General features: G+C 37.0%; 1 protein-coding gene across 2 annotated transcripts in view; it reads right to left on the bottom strand.

The window, feature by feature from the left end:
* FER (FER tyrosine kinase) overlaps window positions 1-27,707 on the bottom strand; it is a 137,446-nt gene that overhangs the window by 41,853 nt on the left and 67,886 nt on the right. For both annotated transcript variants that reach the window (XM_054178126.1, XM_054178127.1), the window contains exons 10-12: window positions 25,029-25,232; window positions 21,421-21,543; window positions 541-597 (exon numbers count right to left, since the gene is read on the bottom strand). In XM_054178126.1, coding sequence (XP_054034101.1) covers window positions 541-597; window positions 21,421-21,543; window positions 25,029-25,232 — 384 coding nt within the window. The remainder of the gene's footprint in view (window positions 1-540; window positions 598-21,420; window positions 21,544-25,028; window positions 25,233-27,707) is intronic.

The raw sequence follows: 27,707 nt of genomic DNA on the forward strand, positions 1-27,707 counted from the left end.
TTCCTCATTTAAAGCTATTTTTCAGTTTTTGAGGAAATCTTTTGAACATTGTGTCCAGTGTGGGATTTGCAGTTGTCTCTGTAGGTGCAAGGCACCAAAAATGTGAGGGAGAGGGCTTGAATGATTTTAAAGACTTACAGCTCCTACACAGGATTTGTAATACAAACTACACTACACAAGAATTAATTTAACACAAATATGACCATAAAGTAACAAACGTTTAAAGAAATACTGATTTAATAATCCAATTATATCAAATTGCATAAACACATAAATATGATACTGTTTACTTATATTTTGTAACAGTTTTGTGAAGCAAAACAACATTGTGCTTTACAGCAATCAAGCTAGTTTAAAAGCCTTCCAAAGTAGAAAAAGAGTTATGCCAGTTACAAACTTTCAGAATACACATTACAACATTTACCAGCAAGTATGATTTCCATTTATTTAAAGCATTAAAATTGCATATAAAACTAATTTAAACAGTAAGTCAAATAGGATATATATTTTTTGGTTTTAATTATTTTTTTTATTACTTACTTTGCCCAGTAATTCTCCCAGTGTGACATCTTCATGATTGAGAACCCATTTCTTATCCTATAGAAAGAAAAGATTATTCAGTCTGTGCAAATTTGTAAGGTGGAGGTTTTTATAAGATATATTGCAGTAGAAATGGAGGTAAAAACACGTTACAGTCAGATTGTTCTATCAAAAGCATGCCAGGAAGTTTTAAATCCAACTGTTTATAAAACAGAGTGGAGAAAACTTGCCAAACAATACAATATTGAAATATACCATATAGTAAATCTCTACCCAAAGATTAAGCTTAGAACATGACAGCACATATATAGAGACAGCTCTATCAGATTTTCACACAATCTTTGGAACTGGTATCTAGCACCCCATTTTTAACAATTACCCAAGTCAAAATCAGATGAGAAAACCATTCTATTATACAAAATAACTCATTGCTAAAACAAAAAACATTTTTCTCCTCAGTGTACTTGAAAAAGAACTGTTTTTTCTACTTATTAACAAGACAAATCTGCAGCTGTTACATCTTCTGTGGTCATTTGTAATACTACAGGCAACTGCTTGAGAAGACAACTTAATAAATGACAGGTTAAGTATATGTTCATTACCAATAAACAAAAGTACTCTGCAACAGACTAAACACACATAAAAAATATTTTTAAACTTGTTGCTAAATAGACATATTTAATAAATGCTTAGCTAAAATATTAGAGTAGGATTTTAAACTATTTTCCATTTTATTTCTGTTAGCACCTCATCTACTTATCACCTCACAAACTGCTTCTCATGGTGGTGGTAAGGTCCTAAGCAGTCTTTACCACTAATGAAAAAGGCAAGTATCTAAAACAAGCATATACCAACTCATTAAATCATCTCTCATTAAAGCTTACAGAAAATCAGGCCAAACATGCTGACTTTGAAGTGCACTGCACACAAGCCTATCAGGTTTTCAGGATCATGGAGGACCTGTCACATTTCTGACTGTCATACATCAAAGTGTTAGTGATCCACACAACAGCTAACTGGAGTGACCTCAGGCCTGTGCTGCACAAAGAATGCAACCAGTACACTGCAATGGAGTTTGCAGACAGCTTTCACTGTGTAACAGTGATTAGGCCACCTGCATGGTCTTGTCTTTGTCTATCTAGAGGCACTTCAAGAAGTTGTCACGTTGACATCCCTCCTGTTTGACAGTGGAAATAATGAATAGAATTGTTTCCATGTAAGAAAGTTATGTTACAGATCAAACAACAAAAATGTTAGCATCTCAGTTACAGGCAGGGACTGCACAGAATGCTGCATTTGTACCAGGGGTTCCCACTGTCTAAAGGGATGTAAGACTGTCTGTACTATTCTTTCCTCACAATGTTAGTGCTAAAAGAGAGCAGTTTAAATGATACCTTACATACCTTTCTTTCTTACTGTCTTACTGGGATCATAACAGCACCTCCTGTATCTCCAGTTCAGCAACGTGTGGGATACCTTATTATAAGAGCAACTTACCTGGGCTATGCTAGGTCAAGACATGTAATATGCTGAGAATCAGGTATTACATTAAGAAAAAAAAAAAAGTCTGCCAAAGACTGAATCCTAACAGAAGTCACTGAAAGAGTCATTACTGCCTCAACACAGTTTCAAATTTAAAAGAAAATATCAAATGCGTAATTATTATGCATAAGTACTTTCAATTGTGAGAGATAAAAAAGGGAAATTTTTATTCTCTAAGTAAGAAAGCATTTTAAAATTTATCTCCCTATCTATCTATCTATCTATCACCTGCCATGGCTGAATGTTGGGGAAGATTTGCCTTTGTTCGAATTAGAGAAAGCTTTGTTTAGTCTGTAGCTCAGAGAAGAATGTAAACACTTTGTAACAAAAGGAGAGAAGCTGGGTAGAATTTGGTTGCCCGTGGTGGGGAGAGAGGGGGCTGCCTCAACCCAGCACAATGGGTTAAAATGTTGTTTTGTTATTTTGACCTATTGTGGGCCTTAATTACACATGTGCTAGTAGAAAATAGCCATTTAAGATGTGACACCTTTGCTTTCAAAAAACTTATATAACCCTGTTGTATAAAGTAATAATAATCTATACTTTTACAGCTGAATTCTAGTTTGTTAGTACAGAATACTTGTACAACCTGAGTACAAAACTTACTGAATTAACTTTTTGTAATATAGAGATTACCTTAAATGAAAGTTAGTTTATTTATTTACTTTTAAAACTGTGAAAATTCTTCTTCCCTTTAAGATGGGAACTAAATCTTTATCATAAACATTCTCCACAGGCAGGACTGTGAAACAGCACTATTCCCTTTGACTTAGACAACTACTAGAATGTGTTTTTCACTCCTATTGAAGATAGAGGCATGTACTGACTTATGTCTCCCTCATTTTGTGAAGAGAAAAACCATTCAGCAGGTAACGTAGAGGTGTTCTGGGTAACTGAAAGAATGAAAGGAGTGCAGAAGAATTATACTGTAGAGAGCACCTTTCTGGGAACCTGGCTACTCACAAATTCAGCAGAGAAAAAGACAATCATAGAATCACAGGATGCACTGGGTTGGAAGGACATCTAGACCAACCTCCTTGCAGTAAGCAGAGACTTCTCCAACTAGATCAGTTCTCAGAGTTCCATCAAGCCTGACCTATCTCCAGAGATACAGCCTCCACCACCTCCATGGGCAACCTGTTCCAGAGTTCTACCACCCTCACAGTAAAGAACTTGTTCCTAATAACTAACCTTTCTACCCTGCTCTAGTTTAAAAACATTGTCCCTTCTTCTATTGCTACATGCCCTTATAAACAGTCCCTCCCCACCTCTCATGTAGGTCTCTGTCCTAACACAGTCCACTCCCACAAGCCCACCCCTCACAGACAGACAGGAGGGAAAGTAACACATTAAAACTCTGAGTTGAGATAAGGAATTTAATGAGATGACACAATGTACAGTTACCTTAGCACAAGCAGAAGCAGCAGCAGAAATCAGGGATAAAATGCTTTCCCCCACCCAAGCACGCAGCAGCCAGCCAGGTGGAAAAGACCCAAACACCCAAAACTCAGAACAGAAGCCTCTCACGTCACAATCTGAACTTCAAGCCCAGCCAACAGTTTCATTTTGAAGCAGCATGGTATTGAAAACTCATCCACAGAATCAACTCAACCCCAAGACAGCCTCTTTTCAGGCACTGGAAAGCTGATATAAAGTCTCTCCAAAAACTTGTCTTCCCCAGACTGAAAAACCCCAACTCTCCCTATCATTGTAGGCGAGGTGCTCCTGCCCTCTAAATATTATTGTAACCCTTCTCTGGATGATCCCTTCCTGTGTTGAGGCCCAGAACTTTACTCATTTATTCCAGGTGAGATCTGCCCAGAGCAGAGGGGCAGAATTACCTCTCCAATTTGCTGTCTGTGCTTCTTTTGATGCAGCCTATGATGACACCGGCCTTCTGGGCTGCCAGTGTGCAGCCTCAGCAGGACAGAGTAGAATGGGAGGAGAACTTCTGTCAACCTGCTTACCACACTGCTCTTCATGCATTCCAAGATACCATTGGTGTTCTTGTCCATAACAGCACATTGCTGGCCAATGATCATGCTGTTGTGCTCCAGGACTCCCAGGTCTTTTTCCACAGAGCTGCTTTCCTAAGCTGCATGAAATTATTCCCCAAGAGGTACAGTACCCCACACTTCCCTTTGTTGAATTTCATAAGGCTACTCTGTGCAACTCTCCAGCCTGTCCAGTTCATGCTGGATGGGAGCACAGCCTTATGGTGTGTCAGCCATCCCTCCCAGTTTTGTGTCATCAGCAAACTTGCTGAGAGTACACTCTATCCCTTCATCCAAGTCATTGATGAATATACTGAACAGGACTGGGCCCAGTACTGACCCCTGGGGAACTTACTGCAGACCTCCAACTACGCTCTGTGCACCGACCATAAACCTCTGAGCTCTGTCTTTCCAATACTTTTGAATCCACCTCATTGTCCATTCATCTAACCCAGGCTTCCTAAGCACGCCTATGAGGAACCTGCCTGACAAACCTGATCTCCTTCTATGACAAAATGACCTGACTATTGGATGAGGGAAAGGCTCTGGATGTTGTCTACCTAGACTTTTGAAAAGCCTTTGACACTGTTTCCCACAGAATTCTCGTGGACAAACTGGCTACTCATGGCTTAGATGAGCATACACTCTGCTGGATAAAGCACTGGCTGGATGGCCCAAAGAGTGGTGGTCAAGGGACTTAAATCCAGCTGGCAGCCAGTTACACATGGTGTTCCTCAGGGCTCAGTGTTGGGACTACTTCTGCTTAACATCTTTATTAACGATCTTGATGAAGGCATAGTGTGTCATCAGTAAGTTTGCAGATGACACCAAGTTAGGTGGGAGTGTTGATCTGCACCAGGGTAGGGAGGCTCTGCAGAGGGACTTGGATGGATTGGATCAATGGGCCAATGTTAATGGTATGAGCTTCAACAAGGCCAAATGCCAGCTCCTGCACTTGGGTCACAACAACCCCGAGCAATGCTACCAGCTTGGCCCAGAGCAATACTACAGGCCTGGGGAAGTGTGTCTGGAAAGCTGGCTAGCAGAAAGAGACCTCGGAGTTCAAACTGACAAGCAACTGAGTATGGGCAAGCAGTGTGTCCAAGTGGCCAAGAAAGCCAATGGCATCCTGGCTTGTATTGGAAATGTGTCCAGCAGGATAGAGAGGTGATTGTTCCCTTGTACTCAGCACTGGTGAGGCCACACCTCGAGTATTGTGTTCAGTTTTGATCACCTCAACATAAGAGAGATGTTGAGGTGCTGGGGCAAGTGCAGAGGAGGGCAACAAAGCTGATTAAAGGCCTGGAGAATAAATCTTATGAAGAGCAACTGAAGGAGCTGGGGCTGTTTAATTTGAAAAAGAGGAGGCTGAGGGGAGACCTCATAGCTCTCTGCAACTACCTGACTATTTCTGATAACATTAATTTCCTCCAGATGCTTTCAGATGATGCCCAGAATAAGCTGTTCCATCATTTTTTCAGGGATGGAGGTGAGGCTGACTGGCCTGCAGATTCCTGGGTCACTGCAGTATTCAGAAGACTGGAATGACATTGACATTCTTTCAGTCCTCAGGCACCTTGCCTACTCTCCAATTTCTTTCACATCCTCCTTTTGATTTTGCCAAAAATTGTAAATACTCTGTTCATTTGCGATTTTCTTCACATTTTTTGACAACTGGACACCTTATGCAGAGGCTGTTTCACTACAAACAGGTGACAAGTGAAATCAGACTGCACACATTCCTTTACCAGTAACACTGAATTTTAGGAAAAGAATTTGCAAAGAAATTTGTAAAGGAGAAAACACACACACACAAAAGATTAACTGTTGGTATTAACAAAATGATTGAAGTAAGTACTGCAAAAGCTAAAAAGTTACACAATTAGAACTTAACGGATTTTTTAACTGCTTAATTGCAAGGATTCAGTACTTCAAAGAATGACTTTCTGAAAATATTGACAAGACGGCATTTCAGAGCCTTGTTTATGAAGAAGAAATCTGATAATCCTTTCAAGGTCTAACTAAAGAAAATGGTACCATAAACTGGAATCAAATTATCTGTTGAAGGCTTTGTTATCACTGTATCAGTACATTAATCACTACCTTTACTTTTTTCCTTTTAATGAGGACTTTCCTTTATTATACCACTGTAACCCACTCATTACATTATCATGGTTCTGCTGGAATCTCTTCAGAACTATTCTTCCAATGCTCATCAGGTACCACCTGCACATACCTCAAAAGCAGACAGCTGAAGAAAACAACGTAACCCTTGGCAAATTGCACTGTTTTGTTGACTGCCCTTTCCATCATTCATTTAGTCTTTTATCTTGTGTATTCACTATGGAACCTAACACCATGAATATTTGCCAGACAACTCACATGAGATTAGCAGATGATACATAGTAGAATTAACAGAACAGAAACTGTAGCCCAGAATGTCTACCTAACTAAATTTTCTCCCCTCACAAATAAGTATATTATGCTCCTCCTTCCTGGTTTCTCACTTCCCATGGGGAAGTATCAAAATACAACTCTCCTCCCTTCCTTCCTCTGCCTCTGTCAAAGTCTCCACTTTGTTTGAGGGTTACAGTTGAGCTTCTGCATAAAAAGACTGCAGCCATCACACTACATCCTATTCCTCTATTTGAAAAGAAAACTAATTTACTTGAGATTGTCCTTCAGGTGCTGAAGGACAAATTGAACATTATAAACTCTATGCAGAGAAGTGCCTAAGCCTTGCACTAGCTAAGCCCGTAATTTTCTCCTAAGACTGTGATTTCCTCCTAAGGTATATGACTCCTCATGCACTGAGAAGAGAGCCTGGAATCCTAACTCTGGGCTTTGTATTTGGTGATGGTAGTGAAGCACTTACAACTATAGGCTCTAAGTCCATATGTGAATTCAACTCTGAAGCTGCTCTGCCCCACAGCAGTTGAAGAAAGCAGTTCAGTAGAAATATTAAGTTAGAAAAGTCTGGAGCTTGACATGCATTACAATTTTATCTAGTATCTTTAGGCACCTGTGGAGTGATATAACCTCTGCTAAACTGCATCAAAGCAGTTTCTTTAGCATACAGCAAGAGAGAACCTAAAAGAAAAGGTGTGGTCATCTACATCATAGCAACGCACAATTATGGGGGGAAAAAAAAAAGGGGGGGGAAGACAACAAACTCAGTTTCTAATGTGCAATGTGTTTGATTTTTTTCATTTTAATAGTTTCAAACTGTCCTTAATTCCTAAACTATTATATGAACAGCACTGCAAAGTGGATAGTAAAAAGGACACAACTGTTTCTATTGCAAGTATGTTGTCTCAGTAATTCTGTTCAAACTGCACTATGTCTTCATTCAGTGCTTTTGAATAATAAATAACTCAGTTAAGCACACAAAATAATAGATGCATACTAGCATATCACAAACAAAATTCAGAAAAAAGTCATGTCTTTTTTCTTATTGATCATAAACATGATCTTCTGTTAAGTGTTTTGTGGATAAAACCTTTTTCTTTAGTTGTTAAATGCTATTACTCTACAGATTAATAACTCATGCAAAAGACACTGAAAATTACACAAGATATCTCAGAACAAAATGAGAAAGAAAAAATAATGTTTGATGTAGGTATAAAGAGACACTGTAATGGCCATCAGCCTAAGTCACAGACATTTTCCTTTTGATAGAGCTGCTTCTAAATCAGAGCAAATGCATCACATTTCCATACTTCACCATAAACAAATCAGACACAGACCCATGACTTGTGGGCAGGTTAACAGTGATACGGCAATGCTGCGGTCAGTCCAAAAGCCAGCTGGGGACATGGTCCAATACCATATAAATGGTGCACGTGTCCAGGCATGAACAGGGCTGTAAGACAACAGGAGCTAGGGCAGTAAAGCCTTAACTGAACACATCTGTCAAACAGGGTTCAGCCTTGCCTGGGACCTTTATCACAAAGGGGTGAAGCTTCTAGTTGAGCACTGGAAGGAGCAGCCCTCAGCTGCATTTTTGCATGTTGGTTCTGAGCCCTGACCAGGAGTGCGGATGCTCTCAGGACCATTACTAATCTAGCTGTTTGCTAATAACATGTTTGGAGCCCCACTACCATATCTAACCTTTGGAGGTACTGCAAGATCTATTAGCCAAACAGCGAGAAGCAAGTTGTCAACTAGGCAAATGGAGAACTTGGCCAGCCTCATGACTGCAAATCTTCACCATGTGCAGGTGTACCAGCTAACAGTCATGATACTGAAGGTTTACATAAACTATAATATGGTAATAAGTACCTCTCCAGACTTTCTGGGGCTATCCAAGATACTTGTTTGCTTTTAATGAAGATAAACAAATTCAAAGAGGAGAGTTATTTCAAGAGCTATCTGTAAAGCACAAAACAGCCCCCAAAAAAAACAGAGTTGAAAAAATAACCTTCATTGTGTTAAAGAGTATGTAAAAAATAACAAGATATTTATAGAATCATAGAACCATATAATTTTTCCATATTTCTGTTTTAATATGTAATTTTTTTTTTATATTAGAAGATGATGTTAATTTTCACAGTACCCTAGACCATGTCTTTCAAGTCTTGACCAAATGGCATACAGGTCCTTTTTTCAGTGGAGATGCAGGTACTGGAGTTGTATGCAAGGTCACTGAGGCCACAGTATGACAGCAGATGGCTGCTGATGCAATCAGATCAAGATGCAGTTTCATTTCTCTTTTTATATAAACTATGAAACTGAAATGTCATCACTATCACCCTAAATTTCTTGCAGACAGGTACTATAGCTTTCCTCCTGCCTATCACCCTTCATTAAAAGCAACAAGCACACTGAAGAAATCACAAATTACTATGCCAGGAAAAAGATTTACAAATTTTGCAGTAAATCATAACAGCTTTCAATAAAATAGGAAACATAATAGAGAACAAAGATTTAGTGTTCAAATTCAGCTAGCATTGTTTTTCCATGATTTTCAGCAAATTCAATAATGAAAAACTCTAAAATGGTACATTTTTAAATTAACCAAAATTTGAAATTAAATATTAACCAGACATTTTGTGAATTAGATATGAATTTATGTCACATTTTAAACACTTGGTTTGAAAAATGGTACCATTACTAGTAGGAGAGTGAAAAAGGGATAAAATGAAAATGCCACCTATGCTTATATTCAGTTTCAGAATACCAAACATACCAAAGACTCTTATCTAGTCTCCCCCTGCCAAAAAAAAAATTTGCAAAAGAGCAAATCCTGATATCCTTCCTTCTAAATTATCATAACTTTTACTTACTCCTTTGATGTTCTCGGCCACATTTACTCTAGCTAGTTCAGACCACAATTAAAGCATAAAGCTAAATGCCCTTGAACTAATGAATAGCAAATTGTGCCACTAATTTTCATCTTAAAAGTAGACGGAATGAAAGCAAAAAATTGTAAAAACCTTTAGACACAGGAAATTGATTTAGGGAACACCACAATGACTCAGCTGGAAAAAAGCATATTGCTTTAAGAGAACTGAAAGCCAACGTAAAAATCTATCTGAATGCAGTCTGGGAAATTTACTGCAAGTCTAAATATCACTCCCCTTTATCCCACCTCAGTAAATTTTTCATTAACATTTTTCTTTAAAATCCCATAAAACAGAATCACAGAATCCTTTAGGTTGGAAAAGACCTTCAAATACATGGAGTCCACCCATTACCCTCCTCTGCCAAGTCCACCACTAAGACATATCCCCAAGCACATTTATACGGCCTTTACACACATCCAGGGATGGTGACTCAACCACCTCCCTGGGCAGCCTGTTCCAAGGCATGACAATGCTTTCAGTGAAAACTTTTTTCATGATGTCCAGCCTAAACCTCCCCTGGTGCAGCCTGGGGCACCTTTTGTTCTATCACTAGTTACTTGGAAAAGAAACGAAGGGATATTGTCAGCACCTAATAAGTATGGTGCAAAAACATATATTGTGTCTGATTCTTTATATTGTAAACAGAAAAAAATGCATTCAAAATTATTCTGGAAAGTAGTTATTTTCTCTCTTTTGTTGAAATTAAATTTAAAAAAACATAGATAGCGTGAATTACTGCAGCTAAAACCAATTTTCCTACAACAACAAAAATGAAAAGTTGATCTTTGACTTTCAGGACCATCAGAATAGGATTCTTTTTCATGGCTACACAAATCATAATGTCAGATCACTTTTCATCATGTGTGTATTCAAATCACTTATCAGAACTTGGTGAGCAAGAGCAAAAAGTTATGTACATGTGGATAGAGCCCTTCAATGTGGAAATGAGAAATTATCTTCTTAGCTAAGTACTACTTTTAGCACTACCTACGCCAGTAGATCTAATGTGCATATTAATTTCATGAATCATGAACTATGTGTTTCATATCCTCCAGATTAAGTACAGAAATAAAGGTAGCTAGTGGAAAAGACTTTTCATTAAAGCAAGTGTGTTTTACAAGAGGGGTTTTGAAAAACCCGCTGACAACTCATTTAAAATGGTTTCAGAATAAAGATTCATGAACTGTAAAAACTGTTACAGAAGCTGGTTTTGCACCATTATCAGCAATGTGTTAAGCTAGACTGAATAAACACAATGAAAACTGTAAGAGTGTAATGGTGCAGATTGGTTTATCTCCTTGGCAAATTACATAGAATACATAGAATACATAGAATAAACCAGGTTGGAAGAGACCTTCAAGATCATCACGTCCAACCCATCAACCAATCCAACACCGCCCAAGCAACTAACCCACAGCACCAAGTACCCCGTCAAGTCTCCTCCTAAAAACCTCCAGTGATGGCGACTCCACCACCTCCCCAGGCAGCCCATTCCAATGGGCAATCACTCTTTCTGTATAGAACTTTTTTCTAACATCCAGCCTGAATCTCCCCTGGCGCAGCCTGAGACTGTGTCCTCTTGTTCTGGTACTGCTTGCCTGGGAGAAGAGACCAACATCCGTCTGTCTACAACCTCCCTTCAGGTAGTTGTAGAGAGTAATAAGGTCACCCCTGAGTCTCCTCTTCTCCAGGCTAAGCAACCCCAGCTCCCTCAGCCTCTCCTCGTAGGGCTTATGTTCCAAACCCCTCACCAACTTTGTTGCTCTTCTCTGGACTCGTTCCAGCAAGTCAACATCCTTCCTAAACTGAGGGGCCCAGAACTGGACACAGTACTCGAGGTGCGGCCTAACCAGTGCAGTGTACAGGGGCAGAATGACCTCCCTGCTCCTGCTGGCCACACTGTTCCTGATGCAGGCCAGGATGCCATTGGCCCTCTTAGCTGCCTGGGCACACTGCAGGCTCATGTTCAGTCTACCGTCGACCAGCACCCCCAGGTCCCTCTATCTCATCCAACGTGTTACTCTTCCATGAACAACCACTGCAAAGATTCAACTTCTCTGCAAAGCAGAGGTCTCAGCGGTTATATGGCAAGTAGAAAGAACTCAGATATGCAGAAGTTAATAGACAAAATGACTGTAGAAGTCAATACACAACATTAGTTCTCTTCAATTTTTTGTGTGTATGTTTTGTTGGTGTTGGTTTGGTTTTTTAATTTAAGGATCTGTAGTATTTCCTTTCATTTATGTTTTCTAAGTTTATATTCAGACAAGGAACAATGGATACAAGATAGAACATAGAACGTTCCACCTCAACGCAAGGAGACACTTCTTTATGGTGAGGGTGACAGAGCACTAGAACAGGCTGTTCAGAGAGGCTGTGGAGTCTCCTTCTCTGAAGACTTTGAAAACCTGCCTGGATGCATTCCTGTGCATCCTGCCCTAGGTGATCCTGCTTTGGCAGGCAGCTGGACTCAATAATCTCTGGAGGTCACTTCCAACCCCTAACATTCTGTGATTCTGTGATTCTCTTATTCATGGAAGGATAAGAAAGATGCTAAAGATCTTTCAGGGAAAATATAGAGAAATTCAAGAGAACAAAAAGAAATTAAAAAGAGACAAGACATAGAATGTAAAATCTTTCACATCAGGAAAAAGAAAGTCAAGTTTATGCCAAAATCTTTGTATTTCAAATACATGAAGAGGACTTACAGCATTCCTTTCTACTTAATACAGTAAATGCAGCTCCCAAATCAAAATACTCTGAATCACCTGTTAACTGAATATATATAAACATAAATTATCTGATCCTTATCAGATAAGCTTTCCAAAACACTCACAGTCTTGTGTACAAAGGCAAACAAAACCATGTGATAAGGTTGTTTTTCATTTAAACAACCTGTATGGTTTAAAGAGAGGAATGCAAAAGTCATAATATGCAAGCATAAATAAACACAAATGGTTAAAATAGGCTAAAATTTTTAAATATGTACAAATATTTTTACTTCTACCTCCTATGTATTAAGAGGCATGAATTAAAACCTTTAACGCAATATTGTTGGCTTCTAACATACCACTAACTCATTATTCAGAGCAGCAAAAGCACTGGGAGATCTCCAGCAGCAGGAGAAAGGCCAGTCAATGAAGGCTGTAGAAAAGGAATTGATACAGACATACCTGGTGATTCTGTTGAGTAATAGCAGCTTCTGTTGTAACTTGTGTACTCTTCTGAATGCCATGTTCAGTAAATATTTTTTTCTCCTGTATTACTATTAATTACTTCAGGTTGATAATTTTAATGGTCTATAGTAATCTACTCTTTGCTGCACTTTACCACATCTATTTCTACAACTCAAAAGTCTGTGAACCAATTATGCAGTGTCCTCCTCAGTGTACCAGAGGTTCTTTTGCACAAATAGACCTACACTTGAGCAAACTACCATTCATACTTTCAATTTTTCAACTTGAACACAGTGAGATAAGGGGAAAACATCTATCTACGTCTACCATTTAACTTCTTTACCTTGTTCTTGATGCTTGAAAAGTCCACAGTAAGTCTAAAAGTTTTCCTGCCAGTTACTCTTGTGTAACACTCTAAATTAGAATCAACCCTTTTCACTGTGCTCATTTGCAGAAAAGAATTTCACGGAAAGCAGTGTTTCAACTTTTAACACACACCTCAGTCATGACAGACCTAGTTATTCAATGAGCCTTCACAGAATCACAGAGTGGTTGAGAACTGCAAGGACCTCTGATTTCCATGTCGTCTAATCCACTGCTCAAGCAGGGCCACCTGCAGCCAGTTGCTCAGGACCATGTCCAGATGGTTTATGAATACTTACAGGGATGGAGGCTTCACAACCTCTTTGGGAAAGCTATGCCAGTGCTCAGTCACCCTCTACAATCTGTGCCCTTTGCCTGTAGTCCTGTCACTGGGCACCACTGAAAAGAGTCTGCCTCCATCCTTCCCCTTGCTGAACTTCATGAGGTTCCTGTGTACTTATTTTTCCTGTTTGCCCAAGTCACTCTGGATGAGAGCAACACCCTCTGACATATAAGCAACTCATCCCAGTTTTGTGTCATCAGCAGACTTGCTGAGTGTACACTCTGCTCCTTCACCTATTTCATCAATAAATATGTTAAACAGGATCAGATACAATATTGACCCTGCACTGGTAGCCACTGGCCTCCAACTGGACTTAGTGTCACTGATCACCACCCTCTGTGGCTGACCTTCATCTTATCAATCACAGTGGATACACTACATGTGCTATGGCAGCCCTTTTAGGATTCAAACTGACTGAAAGGGCAGAACTAGTAATAGCAGTTACCTCATCATACATGCACTACCATAAATAGTACACTAAGTGCAGCATGTCCCACCTAATCCAGACACTGAATTCCTCCTTAATCAATATTTAAATACCTCTCTCAGATCCATCTTCCTGAGAAATCAGAGACTACTACATTTATCTGATGCCCTTGTCTTATGCAAGAATAGCCCCATTCTTCTCGGTGTGTAGCTTCTTCTGTGTGTATCCTTTGGTTCTCAGAAGACAGTGGACATCACCAAAGAAATTTAATTCATTTGTGGCTTGATCTTGTAGAATAATATGACATCTTTGTGATGTATGCCTGACAAATTTAATTGTGAGCAACCCTTAAAGAATAACAGAGCTCTTGGCAATAACTACAAGACAGCTCTTGGAGATCTACAGATATCTGCAACAAGCTCTGTACTATAGCAGATACTTAGGAAAGAGCTTGTTTTGTTTGATATACACAGTAGCTATTTATTGAGAAATCCAGAAGTTACTCCTAACTGAACTGCTCACCTTGAAATCACTTGAAGTGCAATAGGTGTAAAAATAAGCACTCTCATGCTTATGTTCTCTGATCCTTACATGCATCATAATTGCAGATTACTCCAGTAACCAAAGCTTGAGAAAGAATAGGAAGAAAGGAAAGCATATGTGTGCCCAGCACCCCTTAATAAAGAACATGGGGAAGGTGAGACATGCACACATGCTGAGTACAGGCTAGGACAAAAAAGCTCCACAGATCAACAATCTGAAAAATCTTAAGCATGCACAATGGACGACACTGACAGTTACAGTTACTAGGCAGTAATTTCTCTCAGAATCTGATACAATAAACTTCCAAAAGTCATTAACACTTGTCCTTTAAAACAGTCTTCTAAATGGCTGCATATACGTAATGTAATCAGAATAGTAGTAATAAGAATAAATTGTGCTTCTATAGGTTTTTGTTGGAGAACTCCTAAAGTATTTTATATGTATCCACAACTTGTTCCACTTACCAAACCACAGGGCAGGCTAGAATCAAGCTCAAAGGAGTCTTCTACCAACAATGACCTGTGCTGTGCCAAAACCCAATGTGCACTACAGTTTGATGTGTAACTCACACCTTTGAACTCCTATTCATTAATTCAAAGCCTGCTTTGCAGTATGTATTATCCAACTGTCTTTTCTTAATAAAATAAATAAAACACAACAATCTTATGAAGGAACCAATCTGTTCTTTAAAGTCCTACTGGATAAAGAAACCCAAAGCTAAATGAACCATTAAAAATAAAATTACTGCTGTGACACGTCAATTACAGAATCAATATTCTCTGTGATGTTTTCCACATTTAAACAAATCTTTCCACAGCTGGAGTACGTAATAACAGAACATGCTCCTTCATTTTATCCCTCAGTTAAGCTTGACCTATTTTAACTCTCCACACTTAAAGCTTAACATTAGGCTGACCATTATGGAAGCAAACAGACATACACAGCACACACAGAGAAAACACCTTCCCATCTTCACATACACCGCTACATATAAAATAAACATTGTAGTGTTCAAAATATAAGTAGGCTTTTGATGTGTTTACTCTCAGAGGTTTGTACATTAAACCCAACTTAACAGTAAGATTTTTCACTATGCTTAAAATAGACTAGCCCTTGAGTCTACTGTCCGACTAAGTTTGGTTGATCCTCCCTAAAGGAAATGTACCTGCTATGAATAACACATTGTTTGTGTGACATGGATACTGGAACTGCTGGTCCAATTTATATCCAGCATTTTAAGTTTACAACCCATGTAACTATCATTATTTTACTCTTCTAACATATACTGGTGGAGACCTCAGGTGTTTCTGAGATAATCCACGACAATACATCTATGTAAACCACTACACATTTCAAAGGAGTCTCCTACTAGCAGACATGTGATTTGTTGCAATCACATGCAAACTCAGTAAGTAGTAGGCATTTAACACCAAAATAGTACGATTCTAACGATGTCAACCTAGGCACTCATTTGCTTTAAGAAACAATTTTAACAGCTTTAATGGTAGAAAAAAACCATAAAACTGTTTATTACTCTACCCAAGTAGAAACATAGCAATGACAAATCACTTAAGTCTTTGGCAGATTTTGGTGTTAGATGCACGGTATGCTACTTCAATATAAATATTTACCTATTGATAAAACCTATATAAAATTATATTCCTGATGAATTTTTAAAATCACAGATCACAAATCTGCATTTAAAATTTGTAGTTAAACACATTTTTTCTTTTATTAAGTACCCATACAATGAATGCCATATACAAAGAGGAAGGCATCTTGTACCAGAAAAAGTAGAGATCAGAAAGGCAATGTCAAAACAGACTGAAAAAAATGAAAAAAATTATTCAAAACACACATTAAATTCTTTACTATTACTTTTGCAAACAATCCTGTGTTTTCCTGGTGTCTTCTCATCATGTTATAAAACAAAAATAAAAACAAAATGCCTAGTTTGGATAGTGTATCTGTCTTCACAGAATCACCATGGTTGGAAACGATGTCTAAGATCAAGTCCAACCACTACCTAACTCTACTAAGGCCACTACTACATCATATTCTTGAGCACCACATCTAAATGGTTTTTAAATACATCCAGGGATGGTGATTGAACCACATCCCTGGGCAGCCTATTGTAGTCTTTGATAATTTTCAGTATGAAAGTTTTTCTTAAAGGTATAACATAAACCTCTCCTTGGGTAACTTGATGCCATTTTCTCTTGTCCTTTCAGTTGTTACTTAAGAAAAGAGATCAACACTCACCTCTCTACAATGCCCTTTCAGACAGTTGTAGAGAACAGTAAGGTCTTCCCTCAGACTCATTTTCTTCAGACTAAAAAACTCCAGGTTCCACAGCGACTCATAATAGCTTTCACCAGCTTCATTGCCCTTTTCTGGACACACTCCAGTACCTCTATGTCTCTCCTGTAGTACAGCACCCAAACCTTAACACGGTACTCAAGATGTGGTCTCACCAGTGTTGAGCACAGTGGGACAATCACCTCTCTAGTCTGGTTGTCTACATTATCCCTGATGCAGGCCAAGCTGCTGTCAGCCTTCTTTGCTTACTGGGTACACTGGTGGCTCATGTTCAGCCAATTGTCAATCAACACTCCCAGGTCCCTTCCTGCTGAGCAGCTTTCCAGCCACTCAGCCCCAAGCCTGTAGCGTTGCATGGGGCTGTTGTGAGATTTCTGCTCCTACACAGTTATTCCTCAGATCAAACAAATGCAAGATGATCATTCCAAAAGGCAGCATCACTACTGCAGTTGTTTCATTTTCAGCACTTTAATTCCTTTCTGTCACAAGATGAGAATCTAATTGAGAGATAGGCCTGCTTTATCATAAACTTGAAAGTCTCCTTGCTAAGCCTCATAGCTTCCATCTTCTCTCAGCTGGCCTAAGAAGGCTTGTCTGAAAGTGAGGATAGTCAGCAAACTCCTTCAGTTACTCCACATCAGCCTTGCTGATGCACACTGCCTGCATAATAAGCACACACATTGTTTAGAACAGTGAGCTTCAGCTTGGTTTAGCAAGGTAAAGCAAAACCAAGCAATGACCAACACTAAGGGGAGCCCAAAAACCAGAAAACTATTATTGGTTAGGTTTGCATGGATAAGCGTATGTTAGCTAACTGCTAAAGAAGACAGTACTAATTCTACAACTAAGAAGCTTTCAGTCTTTGAAGCTGAGCTTAAAGACTTCTAAGTACAAACTACAGATCAAATTGGTTCAGTGACAGAAAAATGAGGGTCACATCAGATGTTTCTGAGTCCATTTCCATTTAATTTATGATGTCACTTAAATTTATATTTCTTCACTGTTTTTTTCCCATGTGTAACTTATTAGCATACCAGTATCTTGCAAGACAGCATCAGCTGCACACGTAATTCTCGTGTCATTTGCAAATTTACTCATCATTAGAACCACTACTACAAAATACCATCTTCTATTTTTCTTTTAACACTTTTCATTCATTTCACTTAATATTATTTATGATTGACTTTTCCATGTCCAGAAAGTACCTGAGGCCATATCACAAGCTTTTTATCACATCAAAATACTTCCAGAATTTTTAAATGAAAATTACTGACAATGAATACATACTCTAACTCATCTGACAAAGCAGCAGTGGTTGGGCTTTTTTTCATGAGCTCAGAATACGAATTTATTACAGATGATCCAAACACTAGGACTACATTAGATATAGTGAAATGGCAGCAGATTTCCGGAACGAAATAGTTCGTGCTGAAGTTCTGAAACATAATTTTTTTTTGGTAAAAGCATTATTTCAGACTAGCTGTCCCCTGGTTCTGAAGACTGAACTCCCTTCTATCAGCAATTGTGTCTTAATTTTGTTTCAGCTGAAGGTCTGAGGCCTTAGGGACTGCTCAGTCATGGAAGTATAGTGTCCTAAGTGTCAATAGGCAGATTTGCTTCAAAGGTATAATACAGATATAGCCAAATAAAAATGGTATTCTTTATTTCCTTCACTATTCTCTTTTCTAATAGTCAGAGCATATGCAAAACTCAATACAGACTTCTTATGCATCAAAAATGTATTTCAGAAAATTGAAAAACCTTGGACAACATGAGGTCAAGTACATTAGAAAGTTAAAATATATTTAATATAGTTAAAATAGCATTTCTACTAACAATGGTTTTGGGCAGTACTGAGGGGGTATCTCTGGGTAGTATTGCATTGACATTACTTGGGAGCTGTACATACGAATCATTCCATCAATAATAAACTAAAGAACATAACATGCCATTTAAAAAAAACCAAAACACTAAATGTGAGAGATTTTCCCATGAAATAAATTACTTGCAGATATCTTTTTAATGTCCTCAGGTTTTCTAATTTAAAATCTATTTTTACAGTATCATTAACATTCCAAGCAGACAGATCTGGTGACACAATCAAGGCTGTTCCTTTCAAGTGCAACATCACGGAAGATGAACGCCAATTTTACTAATAAGGCAAAGGAAGACAAATGACTGGGTGAAGGAAGAAAAGTAAAATAAAAATCCTATGTGTAATTATTTTTTTTCTGTGAAGTTCTCTGTCATATTTAACCTTCACTTTCTAAACAGGTTAGTACAGAGACAGTAACTGCAAAAAAAGATTAAAAGCTGCTTTGCAGCTGTAAAATAAACAAAGGAAAACCAGTCTTTGCAGATGTCAAATAGATTTTAAGCAAATGTTAACCAAACACCACATGTCAAAGGAAAGTTCAAACTATTTTTCTTAGTTCTGAAATACCTTTTTCCAACAGGCAGTCTTCATTAGATGGGAGAACTAAAATCATCAAAAAATCAATCATAGCTCAGACTGAAACATATTTCAAAACGCAACAACTTTAATATTCTGGGACATAAGTGCTGTAAAGCATTATCATCTAGGTAACAGCCTTTTCAATATTGTTTTACTTGGTCCAAATTGCTGGCCCTCACACTGTGAATTCAGTTTACACACAGTGCAACTAACTAACAGACACTCATAGTGTATTTCATAAATATCTGTAAATCTAAATATAATGTATGTAATACATATATTTAAAACACCTGTTCAACAAAATTTCCTATTACCCTTATATTCTTCTTAGCAGTAATAGTCAGTATGACTATGGACATCCCATTACTTTCCATAAACTACCAGAATAAGAGTTGAAAAAATCGACAACCCTAGAGGAAATACTTTTGAATACTAACACTGACGCTCATTAGCAAGTCAAACAATGAAATTAATGGATCCTGTGTAACTGGATTTTATGGACAGATACCAACTACTCACAGCACTTTGGAAAATCTGAGTAGTCAAGTGCTTTTGCACTACAGCTCAATCAGCTATTAACTGCTCATAAATCTAGCATGATCCTAGAGGAAATACCACTATTTCCACTAATTTTAGTTAATACTAACACTAACTTGTGTCAACTAGTCCAAAGAGGATTTGGCCCACTTTTTTTAGCTCATGAAAATAAGAAACTGATTTTGCACTCAGCGACCACATGGTCATAGATGACTACATGGTTATTACCAAAGGATTTAGATTATCCGTACAGGCATTTACACCTTAAAGGACATGAAGTCAAGTAGAATAATGGGGAAATTATCAATAAAGTCATTTAGGATAATATTCTTCCCATAGTAGAGGTACTAGATTAATACTTGGACTACATATGAAAACTCTGAATAAATTAAAACTTCAATATATTAAAAAGCTGTACGAAAATTAAACAAAAATGTCAGGAATATGGAAACTCCTTTTCTTCAAAGTAAATAACAGAGAAAGGAGACATGATGTTTTCCAGATGCTATTTTCCTCTTTAACAAAGAATACATGAGAATACATTCTATTGTCATCTATTGTGCAGAGACATAATGCACTATACTTTTACATTTGCTAAGAGAGGGCCACTTTCACAGTATGTACATTGTACAAAGGCAAAAAAAAAAAAGAGCCAGGAAACAAAATGAACATTAAAACATTTAAAACAAATAGGGTAATATAAAAGAAAAAAAATTGCAAACAGGTATCAAAATATTTGATTTTGATGGCCCTTTATTTTTAAACAGTTTATATAAAAATATAACTATTCACACATAAAAAATAGTATCATATCCTTTCTCATATGTTCTACAATGAATTTAAGCAGTGTTTTATTTTCCATGAAGTAAATTTGATCATCTGTAAGGTATTAACATAAAATACATAAGCACAGGTAGGTGTAAAAAAAAAATCACATAGATTTTGAGAAAGGGAATATTCTTTCATTTTTTAGGATCACTAGCAGAAAAGAACTAGGTTCATGGAATAGGAAACTAATTCTAAAATACAAATTGTATGCTTCCTAAAATTTTGTAGGACATGGAATATGCTTCACATATCCGTGAAACTAGTATCTTTTTTTTTTTAAAGAAAACACTAAGAAAAAATGGCTTACTCATAGACAAAATGGAAAGATTTAAGTGAAAAAGAATTGGTTTATGAATGTACTATCAAGTATGTAGATACTGATTCTAAAACTACCTGAAGAGGCCAAGGAGACTCTGGAGCTTTCTGAACAGTGCTATAATTTAGTATTTCCAACCCTTTATGTTTCCTTCTGAAAGACTTTCTGAAATAGCTTGCAGATTAAAAAGGGAATTTTTATGTCAAATTTGTAGTGATGATGGAATGACAGTACCTTTTTCCACATCTGTTTAGCTTACTTCCAAGATATATAATTGAGACAAAACAGATTTGTCGTAACTCTTCCAAACTTAAAGAGAAATCTACCACTTAAAGAACATAACTTTATTGAAATAAATAAATAATCACAATTTCATGGGCAGTGAAGCACTAGAAGTACTACTTTCAGAGACTTAGTAGTGAATTTCAAATGGGAATCCAAAAATAAGAGAATATTTTGTGAGATAAGGAATATCATTCTTCAAGATAGTAAAGATTTGTTACATGACTCAGGATGGAGTGTTATATTAAAAGAATGTATTGCATAGAGCAAAGAAGGTTGAAAATGCTCAGAAAAAGAGAATCACAAAATGAGCATGAAGGAAAAAATCTTCCGAGCATATTTAAAAAAAATAATACAATTCCCCCTAAAGTCTTGTCAGTTACAGAGAGTTCTTGGAATGTACACATTACCTTAACAACAGGATTCAGCAGAACAACACCTGATTTCTTTGTAATAACTTGCTTTGTTGTGTAATGATGTTCTATGAGCTGAGGAATAGTTGGAAACCCAGTTCCTTCAAAACGGTACTGATTCTGTATGGAGGTAAAAGGAAAGAATTGTTTCTCTACAAGGAATATATTGAAGAAAAACTGCAAAAGTACATCATGAAGCATCCCTTTCTAGCAACAAGAGAAAGAAATAGCTGCTTTTACAGTCTATACATTTCTTTCCTGATCTATTCAATAGCATTTCTATTGGAATAGTAGTTAGGAGTATGACACATTAATAAACGCAAAATTACTGCAACAGTCATTTAAGGCAACTTGACAAAGTAACTATTTATTTAAACTCTTTATTTAAAGAGGTAGGACAGTTAAGCTTAATATAAAATAAACAGGAGTTAAATAACACTATCTTACTAACATTTTACTGTATTTACAATGATTGATAATATTTTGGAACAAAGTATAAAATGCACCTAAAAAACAAAGGCAGGTCAGGCATGTAACTCATAAAGAGGTTGGGAAAGACAAAATTCCTCTCTCCCTTCACAAATTTATTTCTTTTTAGATACATAATTAAACACAATTTAAAACAAGAAATCCTAGTATTTTCTCAGAAGCACGTAACATTTCTTTAACAATGACTGCTATGACTTATCATTCTTTCAAGCATTAAGGGGGGGGTGGGAAATCGTGTTTCCATTACTTATCTTTGCTTAGACATTTGACAGGGAAAAAATCAGTAAAGCATTTACTTCAGCCTCCTGAAACTCTTAAAATTATACACTGCAGCTGACTTAGAAACAGGATGAAGTCTTGTACCTATACATGTCTCGACATCTATAGTTAGAGAACTCTTCCCATGGAGTATGAACTGCCGTAAGCCAGCCTGACAATGGCAACAAGTGTCACAATTAAAAAACTTGAACATAGGTAATGATTCAAGTTCATTTACATAACTGGGCAATGGAAATCTCTACCACTGGCATACAGATGTGATTTTTTCCCTAGCCTCCAGTGTAAAATTCCTCACACAATGCATTCTAAGTTTCTCTTCCTTGGGGGTTAAAGCTGCTAGTAAAGACTCCTTAGTCATGTCACCTATTTTTAACATTCCTTGTTCTCTATCACACAGAATTTTCATAGTCTGCATACTTTTAAAAATGTATTTTGTTGTTTACCTTCATTTACATATCAAACAGTGGCTGAGATTTGATTGACCAGTAACAGCAGTTCCCATGCCTTTTCAATAACAGAGTCATATTTCTGTGCTGATGATTCAAAAAACCTGATGTCCATAGAGTCTCCCTAGTACAATAACAAGTACTGTCTATTATTCCCTCATCCCAGACTCAGCCCCATACCCATACCCATCTGCTGTCATCTATGCAAGAGCTTCAGGGGCAGGCAGAGTTCTTCGATTCTATGTATTTGCACAGGACCTTTACTACTATTCAGATCACTAACAAATAACAATTTGAAAACAGCACAGCCTCAAATAAGCAACAGTGAAAAACAACAGTAACCTTGAATGACAGAAGTGAATTTTGATGCTTAAAGCTAAATGATGAACTCACACACATAATTTTATTAAGATTAGTCTTTGGGAAAATGGTAAAACCAGAAAGAGAATATTTATACAATTAAAGGACTACTGCTAAAAAAGGAGTATATCTCACTGCCCTTTAGTATCTGATTCGTAAGAAAATTTGTACAAACAAATATACATTTGTTCTCCATATGGTGACCTGTTGGTGATGTGTGTGATTTGGCCCATCACAGAGCCCTGATTCCACATTATTTATACTGATTTTAACAAACTCTCCTTGCAGTAAATTCTCCTCAAACTTCCCCATCAAAACGTTAATGAAAACAATGTCTCTGGTTATATGACCCTAACAGTCCCATCATCTACTAACTCCTTCTTAGAGCTTAATAAGTTTATTCTCTTTTTATAATTACTGCTTTTTGCTCACAATAAATACAGAATTTCCCCCCCTTAGGACTACGTAAGGAGTCCTGCATGTCTTTTTAAGAAAAGAAAGTTTTAACTTCCATTATTGCCAGAAATTAATCCCAAGAGCAGATGCACATAATGCCCTATAACTAAATGTACAAGAATACAGATCTAGCCACCTGATGATGTTTAGACTGTCCAAGTTATGCAATATCAACCACTATTAGTCTTATATTTACATAATGTAATTTCTAAAGGAAAGTAGTGAAATGGTGGGAATTTCATCATTCATTCAATCATTCATTTATTTATTATGGGGAAAACAATACAAAAAAGTCTTACAGATAGGCCTCAAAGCAATGGTTACTTTAAAAAGCTATTCTATCTGTCTACATTTTTTTTAAGATCTACTTGCCATAAAATTACAAAAAATTTTTCCAGCCACATCAAATTACAGTTTTTGCTGGTTCACGGTCACAGAGCTCCAGGCATCTTGTAAGTAGCCTTACTGCTCTTCATGGCTTTTACTGCTCTTGTTTTCTCTTTCACCACTCCAATACATTAAAATACTTTCAGGTCACAAAATCAAAATAAATAAACACTGATACTGTGTGGAGATATACTCATACAAGAAAAACCCTTAGTGAAAATTAATTAAAAACTACAGCTAGGCAAGTGTCCAAAATCCTACAGGAGCCTTCCAAATTTTATGAAGTTTGAAAAATATCACTGCCTCTCATTAGAAAAATATCAGGTACACAACACGAGCTTTACCCAGGGATGCTAGTTTAGATAGGGACATAGACAAGGCAATTACTTCAGTGTGAACAGTGATTGTGTACTTTTCTGTATTTGGGGAATTTTATTACAAGAGACTGAAATACATTTTGGCAGCCTTAATGAATCAAAACTGAGAATGATTTGCTGCTATGTCACACTTCAAGAATAGTTTCTAGTATTGTTAGAACAAGTGTCATATTTTGAATTTGTTTGAAGTTCTGAAAGGTATAAAATAAAAACATCTAAATTTTAAAAAATGGGTAGTGTATTAAGAATAGAAAGAGATACATTAGATAAAGGTATAGGAAAATCAATATACTGTTTAAATTGACCAGTTTTCCCTGCTCCACTAATAAGGACATCAATTCTAATTCTTAGAAGAATCCATACTGTGCAACATCCACAAGTGGTTTTGTATACTGAACAAAACAATAATCATAGCATTAAAACAACATAAGCATCTTGAGAGAGCAGGTACTTAATTCCTAGCAGTATAGAATCAAATACAGACTATTTTCTTCTCCATGAATATTTACATTTTTCACCAAGTTTCTATGGAATCATTATAGTCTAAATTGAAAGTAGCTAAATTAGCACCAACTGGGAAAACAAGTTTAAAAATAAATAAATGCATATGCATAAATCAGTAATAATAAATTCTGGATTTCAAAACACTTTCAAAACCACCATGGCTTTTCAGTAAAAGATAAAAGATGTCATATGTAATATTTCTCCTTTGTTTCCCAAAATTCCCTTTTGCCATTTGCCACAGCAGATTATTTAACTGAAAATATAAACTTCCCAACATTGAATATTCAGTACTGTATCAGAGACGTACATCAGCATATTGTATGATAAAGTGTCTCCGTTGTCCATCTGAAAACACAGAAAGGACATATTCACCAGGTTTCCCGTGGCTCTCTCGCACCAAGAAGTCTCCTTGCTGTTTTAACAGCTCCTGTGCTTCTATTCTTGGAATTGCGCCATGATACCAGTCTTGCTCAGCCAATGGTTTCTCAGTGGTTGAAATTACATCAAAAAACTTGGGAAAAATATCACAGAAAAATGTTACTTTTACAGTACAATTTTAGAGTTCACTTCTACATGAAAATCATTAAAAACAACAATTAATTTTTTATTTCTTGTATCCACATTATCTATTTCTACTAGAAATCAAATTCAAGGCTCCTATATTTACATAAAATACATACTGATATTTTCTATTACTTAAAAAAAAAAATATAAAAAAGCTGAAGTTTATAGAAATGTCCCTAAAAACACATAGTATTTTCACTTGTCCTGCTATTTTTTCTGAGTCATACCAATCAGCTTTTTCTCATAAATTGCGATGTGATGTTAACAACATTCAAAATGAGCCATTTCTTTATCCAGGCATAAAAACATAAGAAATTGATTTATACAAAATGTTGAAATTGAATACAGAATTTACCAATTACATGCCAAATCAATTAATATCTCCATGAGACATTTTTCCTGTAGAACAGAATTTGCACCTGTGTATAAAGTATGAACATAAAGTCTTACAAAGACTTTCAGAAGTTATTTTCACTGGCTATAAAGTGAAGTCAATAACATTTAACTTAAAATTCAACACACTAATTTTAACAAGCTTATATTATAAAACATTGAGGCCAAACTTTGTATTTTGTTCAAAGATCTATTCAGATACATCAGTTATCATTAGGCAGATGAACCGTTTCTTAAGCCATGTATCATTCAAAATCATTAGTGCTAGAGCTCACAGAAATCATCACTGCCAGAGTGGTAAAAATAACACACAAAATAACACAGTGCATACTGTATTGTGGGTTGAATAGACAGGTGAATGTGTCCCAGGCAAATTTGCACAACTGCATTTTAGATAACAGCACTGTGGAGCCTGTGTCTAATGGAGTTTGGGGAGCAGGGGAGGCAGCTCCTGCAGAAGCTTTGAGAAGCTCCCCCAGATCCAAGCTGAACATACCTCTGGCCAAGGCCAAGACAATTAGCACCTTTACAGTAACATATTTAAGAAGAAAAATTTGTTGGGGTAGCTCTTGTGTTTTGGGAGTTGTTTTGTTTAGTACAGAAGTGGCATATGAGAGAGAAAACAATGAACATCCAGGTCAGTGAGGTAGGAGGCAGTAGAGGAGGCACAACGAACCACCCTATGCCTGTTCAGACTGTGATGAGTTAGCAAGCTGCAGCCCTTAGAGATATATGGTGGGGTAGAATCCCACCTACAGACCATGGATAATCCCACACTGGAACAGGTAGCTGTTCCAGAAGGCAGCTGTGATTCTGGGGGAACCATTAATGGAAGGATCACAGTGTGAGAAAGAGACCCATGCTGTTAGAGAATTTCATGGAGGACTGTCTCCTGTGAGAGGGATACCACATTGGCACTGGAAAGGATTGAGTCATCTCCCTCATAGCAGAAGGAGGGGCAGAAACAACATGAAACAGACTGCAACTGACGACAACTCTCATCCTCCACAGCTATAACCATGGTGGAGGCTACCTGTAATTTAAGATATTTCTGAGGTGGTATTTACATTAAGATGACTTACTTAGCCAAAAAAACAACAAAAAAAAAACAAACCCAAAACCAAACCAACCAACCAAAAACCACAAAAAACCTCACTAACAATAATCTCAGAGTGGGAATAAATAGGCACAAGAAAGGGCATCGAATGAGAACTTTTTGTTTCCAAATATCTGTCATTTTAAAGCATTTTTACAGTATAAAAATGCCTCTGTGGGTTCTTGGACACCTTTCTAAATTATACCTAAAAACAGCATGATGGAAAACTGAAGAACATATTTAAGAACCTCACAGTGTCAGACATTGACACCAAGATCTGGAACCCTAGGTCTTTATTAAGGATCATTTCAGACATGAAGTTTGAGGCCAGCACCGTAACCAAGAGACTCATCATCATAAAGAACATGTATGCTCTGTTACAGGTTTTGTTCTGTTAGAGATTCAGAGCTGGGAAGGACTATGTGAAAAATAACAACTCGAACATAAAGTGCAGTGGGAGTTTTTAGTAGCAAATTACATGCATGAAGTTACTAAAAGCTCAAGATATTGTTTATCCAAGAAGTTAGTCATATATTTCAATATCACTAATAGCTAAATAGATCTCAGATCAGAGCTACCTCTGTAAAATGACATCATTCAATTTCAGAAATTTTTAAAAGCAAAAACAAAGTTCCAAAATCTTAGACAATGTTATTTACTTGAATTTTTACTACTCAAAGAATCTGAGTTTGACTTGTCAGAAAACGCAGACCTATGCTATCAAGAAGTGTTAAGGCATTCTGAGCAGCAAGCCTTTGTCTAAAAAGCACTATAAAGGAAATGTTTCCAAGGGTAAAAAGTTCAAGGCAAATAAACTAGCTCATGACCTTCACAAAAGACCCATTACTTATTTTATAGCTTACTAAAGAGGGAGGTGCCAGATAATTACAGCTGCACCTTGACTAAACTAATATTTATTACTTTATAAGGAAA

Source organism: Dryobates pubescens, chromosome Z (genome assembly GCF_014839835.1).
Source record: "Dryobates pubescens isolate bDryPub1 chromosome Z, bDryPub1.pri, whole genome shotgun sequence".
Classification (NCBI taxonomy): Eukaryota; Metazoa; Chordata; class Aves; order Piciformes; family Picidae; genus Dryobates; species Dryobates pubescens.